The 19,574-nt window shown below is 35.8% G+C and overlaps 2 protein-coding genes across 2 annotated transcripts; both read left to right on the top strand.

Annotated features, from left to right (window-relative positions):
• Nucleotides 1–8,657: 8,657 nt before the first annotated feature.
• On the top strand, nucleotides 8,658–9,099 carry LOC18050833. Its single transcript, XM_006447327.2, has one exon. The coding sequence runs from the start codon at nucleotides 8,749–8,751 to the stop codon at nucleotides 9,031–9,033; it is 285 nt and encodes a 94-aa protein (XP_006447390.1). The 5' UTR covers nucleotides 8,658–8,748; the 3' UTR covers nucleotides 9,034–9,099.
• A 3,850-nt stretch (nucleotides 9,100–12,949) lies between these two features.
• On the top strand, nucleotides 12,950–13,642 carry LOC18050832. The gene has a single exon (XM_006447326.2). It carries the CDS (start codon nucleotides 13,169–13,171, stop codon nucleotides 13,418–13,420), a length of 252 nt encoding a protein of 83 aa, XP_006447389.1. The 5' UTR covers nucleotides 12,950–13,168; the 3' UTR covers nucleotides 13,421–13,642.
• Nucleotides 13,643–19,574: the final 5,932 nt, after the last annotated feature.

The raw sequence follows: 19,574 nt of genomic DNA, 5'->3' as shown, positions 1-19,574 counted from the left end.
TTTAAGGCTTTTTCTATTTTGATCTCTAGCACTTCAGGCGCAGAGAGAACTTCTCCTTCATGGCATCCACTTCCTCTTCACCTCCTGTTACTCTTTCTTCCACCCTTTCTTTACCGAAATCTTGCACTTCTCATACTACTAATAAAATTGAAAATCTTGTAGAATACTCCTACATCCCTGAATCCGCCCAAATCAGTGAATCTTCCTACCCTCTCCTCAGCCCTTATCAGTTATATAAACGACCTAGCTCCTTTACCCGCAGTATCCGCACCCTTATCTCTACCAGACGCCCTCACCCTAAAGAATACATCCAGTCTTCCCGCCTGGATCAGTGTGCTCTTCAAGCCACCTCTGCTGAGCAATATGTCACTCTGGAGATTCCCTCCGAGTTGCTCTCCAACTGGAAACGAGAAGGTTATACTCATCTCCATCTTGGCGGCATCAGATTAATCCTTACCCTTCATGGGAGAAAAGGATTACCGGTTACCGCTCGACTTGCTATGCTTGATACCCGGTTTAAACAGTACCAAGATGCTGTTATCGGTACTGTCCTCACAACCCTTCATGCAGGAAGTGTTTTACTCACTTTCTATCCCAATTTCAATCTTTCTCTCCAAGACCCCAATTTGCCCACAACCTTGAAAGTCCAAGTTCAGATTCAAGGTGCTGAACAAATTTCTTCTGCAAAAATTGCCACTTTACATCACCAACTGGTCTACAGGCTTCAAAATCATGCCTTAGATCTACCCGCTCCAGAACACCACTCTGACACCCTCATGGTGTTAGCAGAATCTGACCAGATCCCGACAATCATCCAGATTCCCCGACAAATTCCCCGTCATGAGCTCATCAAGCTTATGCCTCTTGAATGGATCTCCAACTATGAACAGTTCCACAACAATACAGCTCCAATTCAGACCTCTGAAGGCATGTTTGAAAGACGACATGATGGAACAGTCAGAATGACTTTTAAACCACCTCCCAGTGCTCCACAAGAGCCTCCTAGGCTCTCCTTTACCTATTCTTCAATGATCACAGCTGTTCAGACAGCGCAGGAAGATCTGCCCATTACAGGGTTTAATTCTCAAGGCTACCCTGTTTATCCAGCCAAATACAATGGCCATTTCCTATGGGATGCCCCTGGTTCCGGCATGTGTGACCCAAATTGTCCCTGCTGGGATGATTGGGAAGAAGACGATGATTACGCAACCACAAGGAAAAAGAAACCCAAAAAGAAAAAACCTCCTGTCCCATGTCACCATTGTGACCCTAAACCACCATCAGATCCTCCACCTCCACCGGCTCCATTACCCATCTACCGAAAAGAACTCACATGGATTGCAAAGCATTGCAAATCTGAGATTCCATCACCAATCTCAAATCCCACACCACCACTGGCTTGTATGATGTTCTCATCTACTTCATCCGACTATTCTTCCTCTTTTCCTTCTTTAGACACCCACACAGATTCTCAACGAAATGTTGTGTCCAAACCCTTTGTCCCTTCACCAATTACCTCATCTGGCCACCTAGAACCTCCCAAACCTTTTGAATCAGTCCTCAACTGGCAAACCCAAAATGCTAGAGCACAGAATGATACTTTGGTCAATATCAATTCCAAAGTTGAGAAAATCAGTTTACGAACTGAACAGCTTGAGACAAAGGTTGACTCCATCTCTGCTCAGATGCAGCAGATCCACCAAAATCTCCAGTCCAGAATTGGCCAACTCGATTCAGAGTTACGAGCCATGCTAGCCCACAGATACAATGGTCCCGAATTTGACCAAAAGGAAAGGGAAATCAGGCGATTAAAAGCTGAACTTGCTCAGATTGAATCTGAAAAACAGAGACCTACCCTTTTCACCAGTTCACCTCTTATTCCTTCTATCGGTCCAACTTACCATCCTTTTGCCTCTATGCTCTCTCCTATTAAACAATATGACCCTTCCAAGTTATTTGGCATGACTCATACTCTTTTCAGAGACAATCCTTTGCCACCGCCACCTAAACCTAAACCCAAACCTAGACCGCAGCCTCGACCTCCCCCTCTTCATCCTTCCTCTCTGACCATCCCTGGCCAACCATCTCCTACTTTTACACCGACCTCACCACCAGCTCCTTTATCAGTCCCTGCCCAATCAAAAGATAAAGAACCCATGAACCAATTTACTGCTCACGCAGTCATCCATTCATCTACTGACGATCAAACTTCTGATTCAAATCTAGCTGTTTCAGATAGCCATACCGAAACCGACTCAGAATCTTCAGCATCCACCAGTGACTCTGAAAAGTCCTATGCTGATATTACCAAAATCCTGATGGCTCAACCTGATCAAGGCCAAACCTCTCATACAGAACCATATGTTGATATTCCCTCCGAAGTTGAAGAAGAAATGCCTGAATCTTCTGCCACAAACCAACCTTCTCCAGCCCAGCCCAATCCACCCAGTCAAAAATCGTCAAATGGTCCATGGTTCACATTTGATGATCTTCCATCTCATAAATGGCGTGACCGACTCAATGAAATGTCTGCCTGGATTGACCTGCAGATGCTAAGAACAGGAGCAACAACTCAATCCGTCCTTAGAGAATTTGCTACTCGTTTTACGGGTGCTCTAAGAGATTGGTTTGATTCGTTAGGACAATATCGCCAGTTACAGTTTGTTGACCTTCCAGAAGTTTCAAGTGCTCTTGCTGTACTTCATGATCAATTCCTTGGCGACCCTTCTGCAGTCTTTGAAGCTGCCAGACGAGACTACCTCAACATGAAATGCTGCTCCCTCAATGCTAAGGATCTTGACTTCCATTATAAGCGAATGTCCCTGCTGTTCTATAAGCTTAATGGATTCAATGAGCCGACATTAAAGCATGTCTTTCTGGCTTCCCTCCCCGAAGAACTCCAACCTGACATCCAGAGACAACTTACAGCATCCAATCTTTCCCTAGACAACATCTCCCTTGGCAAAATCTTCCAGCTTGCCAAAACCTGCCTTGACAAACTTTGCGAGCAAAAACAGTTTTTCAAAGAACTGTTGAAAGACAAAGAACCTTTCCGCAGTGCTTGCAAAAAGCCTTATTTATAGATCAGATGCCACAAGAAAAAGGATTGCGATTGCAGTTCAAAGAAAAAACGGCATTTTCGGAAATTCAAAACTCCAGAATTTTCATCCAAACCTCGCAGATCCCGAAAGCCCTACCGGTTCTTCAGAAAGAAATCTTCCCCCTCCAGAGAATTTAAACGAAAGCAATCAAGCAGATGTTTCATCTGCAAGAGAAAAGGCCACTATGCCAAAGATTGTCCCAACAAAAGAGAAAAGGCCATCCGGTTGGTTGAACATCTTCAAGCAACTACAGACTACTCTCCTGCCAAAGATGAATTGGAATTCTATTTCTCTGAACAAGATGAACCCAACGATGAAACAGTGTTCGCACTACAAAATTCCTCTGACTCAGATAGTGACCAGTCTCAAGTGATTTTCCACCAACAGTTACTCTCCCTTGATACTACAGTTCCTATCCCATCCATCAAACTCCAGATCTTGCCCTCAAAATTTCAAAGGCCCATTCCAGCAATTGGTCTTATAGATACTGGTGCCCAACGAAGCATGTTGAACCCCCATATTCTTCCACCAGAATATTGGACCCAGTCTGAAGAACATTTCAAAGCTGTCAATGGCAAACTCTTCACCACCTCTTTGATTACCAAAAAATCCATTGGTATTCAAATCTTCCCAAATTGTGTCATTTGGACCAAGGTTATTGGTTCCACTCTTCCTAATAAGGATATCTTATTAGGATTTGACATCCTTCACCAAATCAAACACCTCCAAATCATTCCCACTGGAATCCGAGTCAAGTCCATGTTCAAACCATTCACAAACATTCTGAAACTCTACAATTTGTCTGAAACTCCCCAGTCTTACCAGGATATTTCAACCAAACTTTTGAGTTTCTGTCCAGAGTCCCATTCTGAGTTCACCCATCCAAATCCATTGTGGAAAAATAAGTCTTTCTTCATTAAGTTACCCTTCAAACTCAATGAAGACATTAACCCAACTAAAGCTACCCATCCAGGAATGAGTCCTTCTGACTTACTCCTAGCCCAGCAAGAATGTTCACAATTGTTAGCCCAAGGTTTAATTGAGCCCACAAGTTCCCAATGGGCTTGCCAAGCCTTTTATGTTGAAAAACATTCTGAAATTGTCTGAGGAAAGAAACGCCTAGTCATTGATTATCAGCCCCTAAACATGTTTTTACAAGATGACAAGTTTCCATTACCCCGCAGACAAAGCATGTTTACTTTTCTTAAAAATGCCCAGATCTTTTCAAAATTTGATTTAAAATCTGGTTTTTGGCAACTCGGCATTAAACCCTCCGAACGTTACAAAACCGCCTTTTGTATTCCCAATGCCCATTTCCAATGGACCGTCCTACCCTTTGGCCTCAAAACTGCCCCCTCCATTTTCCAAAAGTCCATGGTCCAAATCTTCCAGCCCATTTTGCATCATGCATTGATTTACATTGACGATATTTTTCTTTTTTCAGGATCGCATGAAGAACATCGCAACCTATTGTCCCAATTCTATGATATTATCCAAAGTCATGGAATCATGTTATCGGCCAAGAAAAGCACCATTGCTACAGATAATATTGAATTCCTTGGTATGATCATTAAAGATGGACACTACCAGCCAGGAAAGCACATTGCCCAAGAATTGCTTCACTTTCCAGATCAGCAACTTTCCAAAAGGCAAATCCAACAGTTTCTCGGCATTATCAATTACATCCGTGATTTCCTCCCACATGTGGACCATCACACTCATCATCTCTCAGTTTTATTGAAAAAGCAGCCCCCAGAATGGAATGCTGACCACACACGTGCTGTCACTACTCTCAAGCAGATTGCGCAAAATCCGCCTCCTTTAAAGTTGATTACTGATGGCAAGCGCATATTACAGAAAGACGCAAGTGATGAATCATGGGGTGCCATCCTCCTCGAAGAACTCAATGACAAGGAACACTTTATCGCTTACGCTAGTGGACATTTTTCTGAAACACAGAAGCACTACCATAGCGTGTTTAAAGAAATCTTAGCGGTAAAGAATGGCATCAAAAAGTTTGAGTATCATCTGATTGGACACCATTTTCTCATCCGAATGGACAGCTCAGCCTTCCCCAATATCTTTCATTTCAAAGGTAAAACTGTTCCCGAAAAAATGTTACTCAGATTAAAAGATTGGTTTTCCAAATATGACTTTTCAGTCAAGCATATAAAGGGATCCCAGAACCTCATCCCTGATATGCTCTCCAGACTCTCTAAACCACAAGGCCCTCTCACCCTATTTTCCACCACCTACCATTTTCCAATTATCTCCATGGCTACCTCACTACCCCCAGAAGCTCTCACCAAGAAAACTTTTCCCTTCAACAAAACCTTCTCTTCTGTTTTTGATATCCAAGAATTTGCAAGAAAAGCTCTCTTTCGCTTTTTCATGAAAGCCTACCTTGTCACCGACCCTTTTCCTTTTTCCACTTTCCACCCAGAAAATCTGTTCCTTACCGGTTTAACCCTTGATCCGGCCAGGGACACCACTGAAGACGTGTTATGGTACATCTGGTGCCTAACAGTCCTTTACGCAACCAAGTTAGTCCTCCCCATTTCTCCCACTCTGGACCACCTCCTTAATCCAGATAACGCCACCTCCCTTACCTGGACCCTACTTGAATGGTTCTCCCCCATCCCATGGTGGAGAAAGAAACTGCAACAACTGTCCGAAATTTACAACCTTGACCGTATGCCTGCCCCTGAAGCACAAATGTTCACATCAGTTTTTATTATTCACAGGCCATACTTCCAACATCCAGACACCCATCTCTTTTGGACTCAAGATCAGGTATATGAATGGTTCACTGCACCACATATAACTGTGATTGAAAATGACATACAAGACGTCCTGCACAATTACCTTTGCCAATTAAACCACCAACCTCCGCCACTTAAAGATATCTCTCACACCTCCTTAGGTCCACAACATGACCTTCTCATGATACCCACTCCATCTGCTATATCTAAACCTAAGTCCACTGGCATCATCATCAAAGAAGAACGACCAGACTACACTGACTTTCTTTACCAAGACTCACAAGATCCATGGGAAGATTTTCTTCCTCTGAGCCAACACCTCCACCAGTTTCCCCAACCAACAATGGATGAACCTGGCCCCTCCGTACCAGGACCCTCAACCCAATCTTCCAAACGACCAGCTCAACCATCCCAAGTTGACAAAGCCACCCAAACTTCCCCTCAGTATACTCCGAAGTGTACTCCCAGAGACTATAATTGTCCTTATCCACCATGCCGTGGTCCCTCCTGTAAGCATCCAAAGCTCTCCAAAACTTTCTTCCAAAAGCATCCTCACTCTGGTGATACGGACCCAGATGAGACCGAAAGCTCATCCGAAGACGAGTACATGAATCTCCGCTCTCCATAAAGTTGTTTGTCTTGTTGCTTTCAATAAAGTAGTTTGTCTTGTTATCATAATGATGTTTCGCTTTATGTTTGCATAATTATTAAAGTTTGTTTTTACTTTAATACTTTTGTCCAAGTCATGCTTTAATTATTAAAGCACTTTTGTCTTTTGTAATAATTAAAGTTGTGCAATTATGTAAAAGATAGGGGTCCTGTCCTATCTTCTCAAGAATCCTCCCCTATATAAAGGATTCTCCCCTTGCTTGTAAGATATAGAAGTTTGAAAGAAATAAACTCGTGTTTTTCTCTTACACCATGAATCCCTAAAACTCTTCTCTCTCTCTGCAAATGAAGTCCTAAGAAAGAAAAAGAATAAAGAATTAAATTTGTTCATTTTGAAAACCTAAGGAAGTATGCTCTGCACTTGCCTTTTCTAAGGATCCTGTGCATCAGAAAACTTTTGATCATTTCTTATCTGGTTTGGTACCCTGTTTTAGACTAAAGGAAAGTCTGTTTTGGGTTGTATAACCTGAGAAAAATGTTTTAAAGGTTTTTGATTACAGAGGTATATCGGCTGGAAACCCGAGCTTGCGGACTACTGGTCCTAAGAACAGTCTTAACTGTTGTAGTTCTGGTATAACAACGCCACGTACTTCACCATAATATAGATTTTTTTATAAATAATTTTCTTCAATTTACTTACTCATTTTATTTTTTATTATAATTTTAATCAAAATGAGATCAAATTTCATATAACAATAATAATTTTCATAAAATCCTCTCATAATTTATTAATTTTAAGAAATACAAATAAAATGGAAAACAAAATAATAAATGTAGAATTAGTTAACATATAAAAAAATAAAAATTTGTACTACAATTATATTTATTCATTCTTACTATGTAAAAATTACAAAAAAAAAGAGGGATATTCATCTTATATTTGATATAATAGAAAATCATCCAAAATTTTAATGAACAATAAATAAAATTTAAAAATTTAAAAAAAAAATACCTGGATCTTGATACAAAGAGATAAGAACTCTTGAGTGGTTACAATAAAGAAGAAAAATATAAGATATAGAAGAACTAAAAATTGAAGGGATAACGTGAAAGTAATTAAATAAAGAATTAATAAAGTAATAATTGAAACAATAACAATAGTGAGCCAGCACCACTTTTTGCCTTGTCTTTTTTAATCGTTATTAAAAGATTTAAGAACACCAATTTAGCTTTCTTGAGTTTTCTTTACAAAAGTTTAAAAATAAAAATATATTGTTCTCTAACTTTTTTACTAATTATTAAAAAATGGCTTAACTAAACATGTTTTGTGTTTTTCATTTTTTGAAAATAAAAAACACCCAATAAAAAAGTTACCAAAAGCATCCTTAGATTCCACAAAGTTAAAAGGTCAGATTTTCTTATTTTATCCTCATTTAATTTTGATTTTCTAGTTTTATCCTAAAATGGAAAAAAAAAAAAAAAAGACATAAGGCCATGTTCGGTTGTTAGAAATGAAGGCAAGAGAAGAGAGATTGTCTATTTCCTCTTTATTTTTCCTTTGTTCGGTTGGCAAAAATTACTGAAAATCAAATTTGCTTCCGATGCCAATTTCTATTGTTCGAGGAATTTAGTTTCTTGATTGATGAGTAAGGAAATTTGGAATCCACATAATTAAAAAGTCATATTTCCTTATTTTACCTCAATTAATTTTGATTTTTTAATTTTATCCGTAAATGGGAAAAAAGACCTAAGAACCGAGGACCTTTCCCCGACGACCCACGTTTCAACAAAGAAACGTGCTGTTTTTTTTTTTTTTTTTTTCCATACGCTTCAATTTTACAAATATGTCAAATTTAACCGTACGCTTCAATTTCAATGGATTTCTTAATAAAATAAAGGAAACCCAGGTGCGCGCATTGGCTGAATTTATCTTTTCGTGATGCATCCGATACCCATTTTGTCCCCCTTCTAATTGATCGCACCAAGTGCTCCTGCAAGGGTGTTACTGTCATTATACAGTTCCAACTACCAGCCAAAATAGAAACCACTGGCTTTGACTGCTTTGCCCCAAAACCAGCAGGAAATTGAAAAGCTAAAGCCTGCGGCCACTTGTTTTACATATTTCCATGACTTTAGGCCTTTACTCCATCCCCTCACCCCTGGCCCTCTTTGTATAAATAAGAATCCCGCCGTGCCATTTTCTCCATCAAAACATCAAATTTTCTAAAGCTAAACAAAGTGAAAGAGTATCCGAGAGACATTCACATAGATTCAAGATGAGTTCAACAAGCAGAGCATGGATGGTAGCAGCAAGTGTTGCAGCAGTTGAGGCCATGAAAGATCAAGGGTTCTGCAGATGGAACTACACCCTAAGATCATTACACCAACATGCCAAGAACAATATAAGATCATCAGTTTCTCAATCATCAAAGAAGCTTTCTTCTTCTTCTTCTTCATCTTCTGCTGTGGTTTCAAGCAAATTGATGAGAGACCCCAAGGCTAAGCAATCAGAGGAGTCTTTAAGGACAGTCATGTACTTGAGCTGCTGGGGTCCTAATTAACCAGTCCCCAACTTGGATAGTGCCAACTGCCAAGTGACCATTTTGATTTGTATATTGTAATATAGGAAGAGCAATATTACTCTATATATCACATATTAATTCAAAAAATCTTTTGAATAATTTTTGTCCTTTTTGCTGTGAATGATGCTTGTTTAAGATTTCATCAATCTGCGCCCCCATATCTTCTTACACTGAAGTACTAAAGCAAACAACGAGATTAAGCTCAAGGCAGGGCTACTGAGGAACAGAAATGGTGACTTTCAGGCCTCAGCCCACGGACAAAGGAAATTAAAAACAATAACTGCACCCAATTCCAACTCCATGTCTGGATGCAAGTCTAACAGCAACTCAAAATAGGCTTCACTCTTAATGCTTTTTGCCAGTTTGAGAAGCCATTCTTAGCTAATATCAAGCTAGCTCCTAAGTATGTGCAAATTTTGAAATATTATGAATTTAGGTCCTTTAATTAATTAACACTAATTGATTGTTTTATTTTATCATAAGTTTGTCGTTGTATAAATTTAAACTCCCAAGAAAACATTAATTGAAAAATCATTTTATTATCCCCAAAAATTTAAATAAAAGGGAATGTAAACAGTAATTTTATTTTGATAATGCCGGATGCCAATGATCAAATAAAATGAATTTGGCACCATAACGTCGGCTGCATCAATTTGCACTACTTAACTTTTCAACCATATTCCGGCCTTAAATGGGTTTTGTATAGCAAAATGTGGTGCACGTTGGCCATTGCCGGAGTTTCTTTATCAACATAGAGTGAATTACCAATTTGGCCCCCTTTTAGATAATCACATTCACATCAAGTCATGGTTGACATAGGGTCATTTTGAGATTCGGAGTCAACCCTTCTGAACTTTTAAAAATTTTCTATTTAACTTTTTTAATTTTTATTTATTAACAACGAATCATTTCTTTAATTTTTGCTCAATAGGAGATTAGAGAATTTTGATCCATCATTCTCATCCCAATTCCTAATCCTACTTGGCAAGTAAGAAATCCATGGGTTGACTCCTACTTCTCTTAAAAAGTTAGGTACTAATTTTATATAAAACTTAAAAATTATTAATTATTAATTTATCAAATGGTCAAAGGCGATTTTAAGTATAAACGAACAAAATTGTCATTTAGTGTCCCATATTTTAAGTATTTCTCTAATCATACTCTAATTGATAAAGAATTTTTTAAGTTACCTATTGTAGTAAAGCCTATTTTTGACAATTCCCTGATTAATAATTATCATAAATTAATATTCATATTTTATACAAATTCTATATTTGATAATCTTAATAGGCAATAGCTACCTTGGAACTGCTCTAAAGTAGAGCACAAATCATAACCATACACGCAAAGTAATAAATAGTGAAAAACATGCTATGACTTTGATCATCTGGTTATGAAGGCATGCTCTATCTCAGAGTGATTCCAACATAGCCAGACTCATCTTAATATTATAGAGCTATAATTTTATATTTGATAACCTCATTACTAAATAACCTATAATTAATAATGTTCTTATTATTGTCTAACATTAATTTATTCTTTGTTAATCTTTTAATAATAAATAAATAAATTTTTTTACATTTTATTTTTAAAAAACCTTAATTATTTAATGTTAGAATCTTTGACTTTTCTTTTAATTTCCATTCAAAACCTTATCATCTCTAAAATGTGGACAAAGTATCAACAATAATTAAAATTTTTCCTGCTCTCTTCTTGACTTTTTTTTTATGATTTATTTCATTTTAAAAATTTTTTAGGATCTTCTTGAGGTGTAATAAGTTTTAAGCTCTTTTATGTTTGTTTGGTATTAAAATTATTGATTGTAAGGAGAACTCATTAAAAAATCATCTAAGATCCTAAATACTCTAAAGTTGGTCTTGCAAATGGTTCTTCCTTCGTAATTTTAAACTAATTATTTACCGAGTCAAAGTCATAAATTCGAAGAGAAAGCACAAGCTAGACACTTATCACACGATGAGTATTTTGGGTAACAAACCAATTTAGCTCTTAGACAACTATTGCCCGAAAGTTGCTAAGTAATTGTACAAGAGGAGTGTCATGCTAGCTTGCGGAAAATCTAGAGGAGAAGAGTGAGCAAATGAGCCAAATAATTGTACAAGAGAGCTTGATAGCTCACAAAATTGCTAGCTTGAGTTGTTGTGTGCTAAGTGTCATGCCCTATTTATGGGGAGGCTTACCTAATTTTAGAATATTCTATGTCTAGAGAATTCTCAAGATTTGGTGAGAGCTGTCATGCCTAGCAGTGTCTAGTGAGTTTTAAAGAAATCTATGTACAAGCTATGTGGTACAATGCTCTAGCAAAATCTAGACAGTTCCTACATATATACAAGTGAAGAGAATGTGCAAGAGATTGCTAATGATGGGAGTTTCTGGGGACAAGCCGAGCTAGCATACCTCGAACTTGCCAAGTTAGCCTCTTTGGCCTGGAATTTTAGGGGGTTTGCAACGCACAGGTAATATAGGCAACAGACCTTTACAATTTAATCTTTTACATAGTTATACTACATTAAGTAAGAACATGCCTGGTCTAATGGAGCAGAAATGGTGAAGTTTAACACAAAGCCTAGAGAAAACCATCCCTTGGTTGGATGGCTGGTTCTCGCCCATCTTATCGTGCTTCGAGGGAAATGAGATTAATCCATTAGTGTAAATTTTTCCTGCACTTGGGATAGCTTCTTCCAGTTTCAAGTTGATCTTTGCTTTTTGTGCTCATCGCTAATGTTATTGATTTTTCCAAACCCACACAAGAGTAATAAAAATTGAAATAGTTTAATGGATACCCTTAACTTTTGAGATAATGATAAAATTACTTCAAAAATTTTGTCCTGGTAGGGTTGAGGTGGATTTTATTAGTGGGGTACATATCATTTGTCCTATATAGAAGAAGAAAAAAACTCCAGAGTGTATAAAAGGAGAAATTCTCAAGTATATCTAGAGTATTAGTGCAATCAATTACTAAAATGTGACAAGTGTATTGTAAACTTTTAAGGCGGGTGACTGATAATTTTCTTTTATTTTTTTTATATTTTTTAATTTTTTAATTTTAATTTTTTTTTGCCTTTGCAGTGAGGTTTAATTAAGGTTTTTCTTGATTTGAGAGTCATAAATCATTGCTCTATACATTTATATATCTTAAATAGCTTCTACAGGAGCAGTTGAGTGATTTTTAAACAACTTTATTTAGTTGACAACTTAGATTTGAATCTTAAAGGAAGTAAAGAAGCTAAATATTTAATTAGGATTTTACTTGCCGTCTTACTTTTTAGAAAATAAAAAAAATATAAATAAATATAGACAAGAGATTCTTTATATAATAATATAAGCTATATCGACGACATAGTTATACCAAACACACACATAGTTGTATCAAGTGAACTACACATAACTTGTTTAGTGTAACCTTTTAATTGATATTACTTACATCATTATGTAAGGGGTCAAGGTCCATAAACGAATAAAAATATAACTTAGAATAAAATTGTCCTATAAATTAATCCTTACCGTAATGAGAAATACATTTGGTATTGTCACCGAGTGTCCGTACAGGCTTGGATGATTTTCTCCAAATTTTAATTATGTCGTCTGCCCAGATTGTTTCGACATACTAGATGTAACTTAATCCTGAGGCAACCTTAATAAAGAAACTAGTGGTTTTCACTCCCAATCTCCGGGCTCAACTGGATTTTGATAAGCGAAACCAGGTGCGCGTTGCCAGAATTGTCAGTGTCGTGACTTGTGATGTAATCTAAACCCCACCTTCACCTTATCCTCTTCACTTTGTTAGTCTCATTACACAAGTGTAGAAGTGGTCCTACAATGACATTAACATTAATGTCATCATCTGTTATCTTATCCCATTTTGAATGAACGAAATAATTTTGGCCTTTGTTTCTCCTAAAACCTCCAGCGAAGTAAAAGGCAGTAGTAGCTGCTGGTTTAAAGGTTTTATCTCCTTTACTTTTGTCCTTTACTTGGGCCATTCTTTATATATAATAAGAATCCCTCCGCGCCATTTTTCTCCATCAAAACATCAAATTTTCTAAAGCAAAGCAAAGTGAAAGAGTTATCTGAAAGACATTCATATAGATCAAAGATGAGTTCAACAAGCAGAGCGTGGATTGTTGGAGCAGTTGAAGCCTTGAAAGATCAAGGGTTCTGCAGATGGAACTACACACTCAAATATTTACATCAACATGCCAAGAACAATCTAAGTTCGGTTTCTCGGTCAACAAGGAAGCTTTCTTCATCATCTTCTGCTGTGGTTTCAAGTCAAGTGAACAAAGCTAAGCAATCGGAAGAGTCTTTAAGGACAGTCATGTACTTGAGTTGTTGGGGTCCCAATTAAACCCCAACGGCCACTACTCAGCTGATCAAGAAGATCATAATAGTTCAAGATTTTGGTTGGTGGGCAGTAGAGTAGGAAGTAGTTATTAATTGATTGAGATGGCAGTGGTAAATATTTGTGTTTGCTGCCTGAAGGGTTCTAAATACTGATTGAGTTGTAAATTATAAATTGTAAGCTCTGTCATATAATAATAATCTTACTAGGATTTCTAACATTCAAATTTGCTTTATTGCCCCAATTGTATTATTTGGTAGCATAACCAAGAATCTTCAATTTCTCATCAGAAAGCTTTTACAACTTACAATCAATTCATTTGTTAACTTTATTTTAGTATGAAGAGTTTTGTATGCGACATCTGACAACCAATCTTTGAGATTATAGTTTCAATCGACATGGATACAAATCATACAATGTCTTAGCGACCAAAAAAAAATAAAAAAATTGGGTCTAGCTGGCATCCGTAAAAATCCACAAGATTTAGATTTGAATTTTTTCTGAATTCATATTATTAGAAATGCAAACCCAGATGTTAAAAACTAAGATCCGTAGTGATTTGAATGCGAATCTGAGTGCTAGTGCATTTGAAAAGCCATATATCTGGATCTATGTTATTTCCAAAAATAAAAATAAAAAACTTATATAACTGAAATGATTAAAATTATTCACAAAAAAATAAAAGAGTGGGACTATTACATCCTCCATAACACTTTTAAAATCCCTTTTCTTTATTTATCCCTTAATATATTTATAAAAAATGTTAATTTCTTACAACGCTATTTAGGAGTGGGTAAATAACCTGAACCGATCCGACCTGAAAAATTCAAGTAAATGAAAATTCCAACTCGTTCGGGTTGGAATTTGACAAACCCGATGACCTTATTTGATACTAAAATAATTATCGACTTCAGTGAAATATAACCCAAAAGAATAATTAATAGATGCATTGCTAATCCAAAAAGAATTGGAGGAAAGGACATAGTAAAACAAAGGGTTAATTTCAAATTATTCTTATCGTGAATTGACTATTTTCAAATTATCTCCCTTACTTTTAAAAACTTCAAATTATTCCTATATTTGGAATCAAAATAACTTGTTTACTAATTTTTTATTTATTCACTTGTGTTTTTTTGAGTTTCTATAATTATAATTTAATTTAATGGCGTGTTGACTAATTGGTAATTAGAATGGATTAAAATTGAAATGAGCTGGAATGAGAATGGACTGGAATAAAAATCAGAATAAATTATTTATTTGAACTTTAAAAATCAGAATCAGAACGAGTTGTATTCTCATTAATATATTTATTTTATTTCATAATTAAAATAAATTGTGATAAGTCACTAAAATACCCTTAATTAATCATTACCATAATTTTTTATAATAATTGTGATTATTATTATTAAAAAATTATTGTTGACATTAATAATAACAACAACAACAATCATAATAATTACAATATTAACAACAATAATATTATTTTCTCTCTCTTTTGTTTTTTGTTTTTTTTTTTTGTTTCTCCTCTTCTTCTTCGTATGTTCTTTTGTTTTTTCTTTTTCTGTTACTCTTCACTTCATCACTTCTTTACTCTTTGTTAATTTTTCTCCTCTTTATTTTCTTCTTTTTCTTCGTCTGCTCTTCATCTTCAAATCAACAAGTGAAAAAACACTGTCGGTGCTGCACGACGACCAACAAAGTGATTCCGACACTGCTGCTTGAAGGGAACGGTGACTGTAAATCCAATTTGTGCTACAGAAAATTTGATTGCTGGATGAAGTAGCTTTTTATTTTTGGATTGCTGTGATTTCTAATCATTCTATGTATCTTATATTTTTTTAATATTTAAATAAAGGATAAAGTTGTAATAATGAAATTTAAATGGGGTATTTTAGTAACTTTAGGAATTGGAGTCTGATTCCAACCCACCCAATCATCCCAAAATCAGACTCTCATGCATGATTTCAGTTTGATGTGGGGTCCATCCAAACCTATTCCTCTTTTTATTTTTTAATATTGTTATATAGGACTGTTACTGATATTATTGATATTACATACGATATTATAATTATATTTACAAATAAATTATACAACTGAGACATTTTTCGTGATATGTACTCCTCTAAAATAGAGATGACAAAAATCCCCACGGGGACGGGTACCCTTGGGGATTTTCTCTATTCGGGGAGGGTATGAGGATAATTTTATACTTAATTTCTTATTCGGGGAGGGGAGGGGGAAATTTTTTTACCCAATTTCTTATTCGGAGAGGGGACGGGGATGATGTGGAATCCCCATCCCCTACCTATTTCCCCATTTTAATTTTTAAAAATTACTAGTAAATAAATTATAAAATTTAAATTATAAAATTATAAATATTGGTAAAAATAAAAAATATCAAAATATTTATATTATTAAACTTTTAGGCCTAATTAATTAATTAAAGTCCTAAATTTTTATTTAGGACATTAAAAAGACCGAGTAAATTCTAATAGCCAAACATTTTTTTAATTTTAATATTTTTTAAATATTTTAAACTTAAATCTATTTTTTATTTATTTTTAGATGTTATAATTGCCCACAACGAATCACAATTTTAATATCTAATCTAATCTAATATAATATTTACTTTTGATTTGCTCCGATTTAACTATTGTGTTGTAAAGGGAATAATCCACATTTATAAAGTGCCCACGCCACCATTGAAAAAGTTAATTTTGAATCTAAATTCGATTTTATTTGTAACAATTTTGTATTATACTATTAATTTGTTCATGATAGTTTGTAAAAGAAGTTTGTATCCCTTGCATGTTGTGTTACTTACTAATTTAATGTATGTGACTTTTTTAATAGATATTAATGTAAGATATATTTCGAACTTTACTTTTATTTGAATTTTTTATTTTAATATGATTAACTCAAAATCGAAAAAAAATGTATTAGTTATTCAGGGATCGGGGACCCTCGGGGATCCCCTGTTATTATTCGGGGAGGGGATGGAGATTCTCTCAAGTAATTCTGACGAGGACGGGGAGAGGACAGGGACATACGCAAAATATCGGGGATGGGTACAGGGAGGTCGGTCCCCTCCCCTCCCCTCCCCATTGCCATCCCTACTCTAAAACACTGTCCATATTCTTTAAACTTTCTTTAATATTTGACAGAATAGTGAGGAATACACTAACTCCACGCAATTATTTAATAACCGAGGGAGGACTATATTAACCCCCATAATATTTTTATAGAGGTTTGAACTCTTGCACTCAACATTGTAAATGTAAAGATTCTCTTATTGGACCAAAATCTCATTGGTAACCTATTCCTCTCTTTATTTCAACAACTAAATTTGAATTTAATTTTTGTTCTCCAATCTAGAGAGTAAGCGCACTATAATTTCAATTTGTTACATCCTATATTGATTATTTTTGGAGAATTGAGTTTTATCAGATGTTAAGTAGTTTGGGATCCAAGTAATTTTTTTTGTGAAATATTTGATAATAGTAGAAAATATTTAGTAGATATATTTTGTCCTTAAATATAATTATCATGAAGGTTAAAGTTGCAAAATATCCAAAGGGTTTTTAGAGTGTTCTAAAGGGGTGCCAATAGTCCAATTCAAAACTGTTTCCTTAGATTCTGGGCTGAAAAGCCACCAAAAGAGGCCGCTGGTCAGACTGAACCATCGGCAGCTGCAGAAACCACAAGCTAGAACTGTAACCGCCTACGCTCCCATCACCTTATAATATAAGGCAAAGCTCAATTCTTAGTCACCGAGAGATGAAGAGTGAGTACACTCAATCAAAATTCAGAACAAAACATGAGTTGGAAGAGCAAAGCTTGGGCTTTTGCCGGCACTGTTGCAGCCTTAGAGAAAATGAGAACCGATAAACTTTACGAAAGCAACTCCAGCTTAGAACCTTTGCACCACCACCACCACCACCACCACCAAGCCATTAAGAACATGTGGCCTGCTGTGTCTACTCAAGTGGAGAGCTCTTCTTCTTCAAAAACGATATCCAAAAAGAGAAGCATTGGCAAGCAAGATAAAATAGATCAATCAGAGGAGTCACTCAGAAAAATTATGCTCTTGAGTTATTGGGGTCCCTATAACTAGATTTACCCTGTGTGTGAACACTAAACAGTGAAAAGATTCACAGTAGTGAATGAAATTGACGTGCTACCCAAAACTTAATGGGCATCATTTGTCCTTATATCATAGTAGTGTTGGGGAAAAATTAGGTTTTTAAATTTTTATTAAACCTTTTGAAGATCGCTCTCATATAATATATGAGAATTCGTATTCTAGAAATCGTACCTTGAAAATCCGAGTTGGCTTTTTCCGCTGAAGTGTTTTAGGCTCCTAGATCACGATCCGCCACCACCACTCCTGTTAGATCACGATCCGTCACCACCACGCTTGTTAGATCACGAACAGTCTCCAATGATCTTCCAGGTTATGACTCAGGTTCGATCTGCACTTGACGTGTGGGCGCCTTTATCACTACCAAAGCAACTAGCACGAGAAAATCTTTCTCTCAATAATGGAGAGAAAAATCTTATTCTCTGATTTGTATAAAGTGGCTTCTTTTTTTTTTTTGTTGAGAAAAATAAGCCTTATATATCTCCCTTTAGTGAAAACCCTAGGCTCCAAATAATGAAAAATCAAAACCCACGTTATTTGCTTTTTCAATAGGGGACCCACCTTGTAAAATAACATAAGGCCCCTTATACAAAAGCTAATTAAATGGAGCCTCCCACTAAATGATATATTTAGGCTTTTGACCCAAATTGCTAGTTATCTTACTTATTAGTCCAGTAGTGGTGCAATCAATTAAATGAGCTAACCCGGGGATCATTTGGGAACATACAATAGTGGCTACAATAATTAGGCATGTAATTAAACTAGCCCAATTATTTAATTCCAAATCTACTCCACTAAAAGATTGGAACTGACTTCCATAATTGTATGCTCGAATAATAATTCGTCCCAAGCCACATTGATTTCTTTACTGCACAATCCTTTGTACCACATCGTTAATTAAATTGATATCTCAACTGTCCAATCAATTTAATAACATCTTATTCCTTGATCCTTACTGGTTTTCTCTAATGATCATTTTCAACATACTAAATATGTTGACACACTCTGGCCAGAGAATTCTATGATCAAGTACCGAAAACCTATCAAGAGATGTGTTGTACAAATTCTATATTGTTAATCCATAACTCCAATACTCATAATTGCTCCCACCAAGATACCGGGTAATCTTGATCACAAGAATGTGTCGTGCCCATAGGTAACTCAAATGAAATAACAATCACAATCATGAAATCATAATTAACTCAAGATTAAGATTACAATAAAATCAACGCCTATGAGATTTAATAAGTCTGACAGTTATTACAAAGTTAATTAAATCTCATATGTGATCCTGTTCAATGTAGTCGTACTACATCAATAAATTCATACATGATTAAGACAAATCATTCAATGAATTTATTACAGTCTATACCTAAATAAAGTGCCCAACTTTATTTATCAACTGCGAACTAAATTTATTTAATCATAAGATAACTTGTATTTATGTCTTCTGTGAATCCACATGGTGATCACATAAATACATATAATATGATTAAATGGACTTTAATACAAATATTAATGCAATTAAGATATTTGAATAAAATACCTCATTTATTTTATTAATCAGAAAAAATTGTTTATTACAATTAAATAAACACATATGCTTTTAAAGAGCATATTTTCCCAACAATCTCCCACTAGCTCTCAAAGCATATCTGGCATATTGCACATGCTCTAGGGCTCTAAGTGCAGGTTATAAAGGTTTCCCACTAATGGCCATTGTAATAAGATCTGCAATTTAGCATCTAATGCCATTTGAGGTACTTTTATATAACCTTTCTACACTATTCCCTTATAAGATGATACTTCCTTTTAATATGTTTTGTTTCTTGTGGTTCCTTGGTTCCTTAGATTGAGCTACCGCACCACCATTATCATAAAATAGTTTAAGGGGTGCAGTTACAACAAGTACCACCTCAAGATTTCGTAGGAACTTGCAGAGCCATATAGCTTCTTTTGCAGCTTCAGATGTAGCCACATATTCAGCTTTAGTTATTGAGTCTGTGATACAAGATTGTT

Source organism: Citrus clementina, unplaced genomic scaffold (assembly GCF_000493195.1).
Source record: "Citrus clementina cultivar Clemenules unplaced genomic scaffold, Citrus_clementina_v1.0 scaffold_2, whole genome shotgun sequence".
NCBI classification, from domain to species: domain Eukaryota; kingdom Viridiplantae; phylum Streptophyta; class Magnoliopsida; order Sapindales; family Rutaceae; genus Citrus; species Citrus x clementina.
This window is presented reverse-complemented; position numbering and strand designations above follow the sequence as displayed.

Bases quoted from the DNA above. Each gene is read 5' to 3' on its own strand.
- LOC18050833 (XM_006447327.2), top strand. From the start codon at position 8,749: ATGAGTTCAACAAGCAGAGCATGGATGGTAGCAGCAAGTGTTGCAGCA.
- LOC18050832 (XM_006447326.2), top strand. From the start codon at position 13,169: ATGAGTTCAACAAGCAGAGCGTGGATTGTTGGAGCAGTTGAAGCCTTG.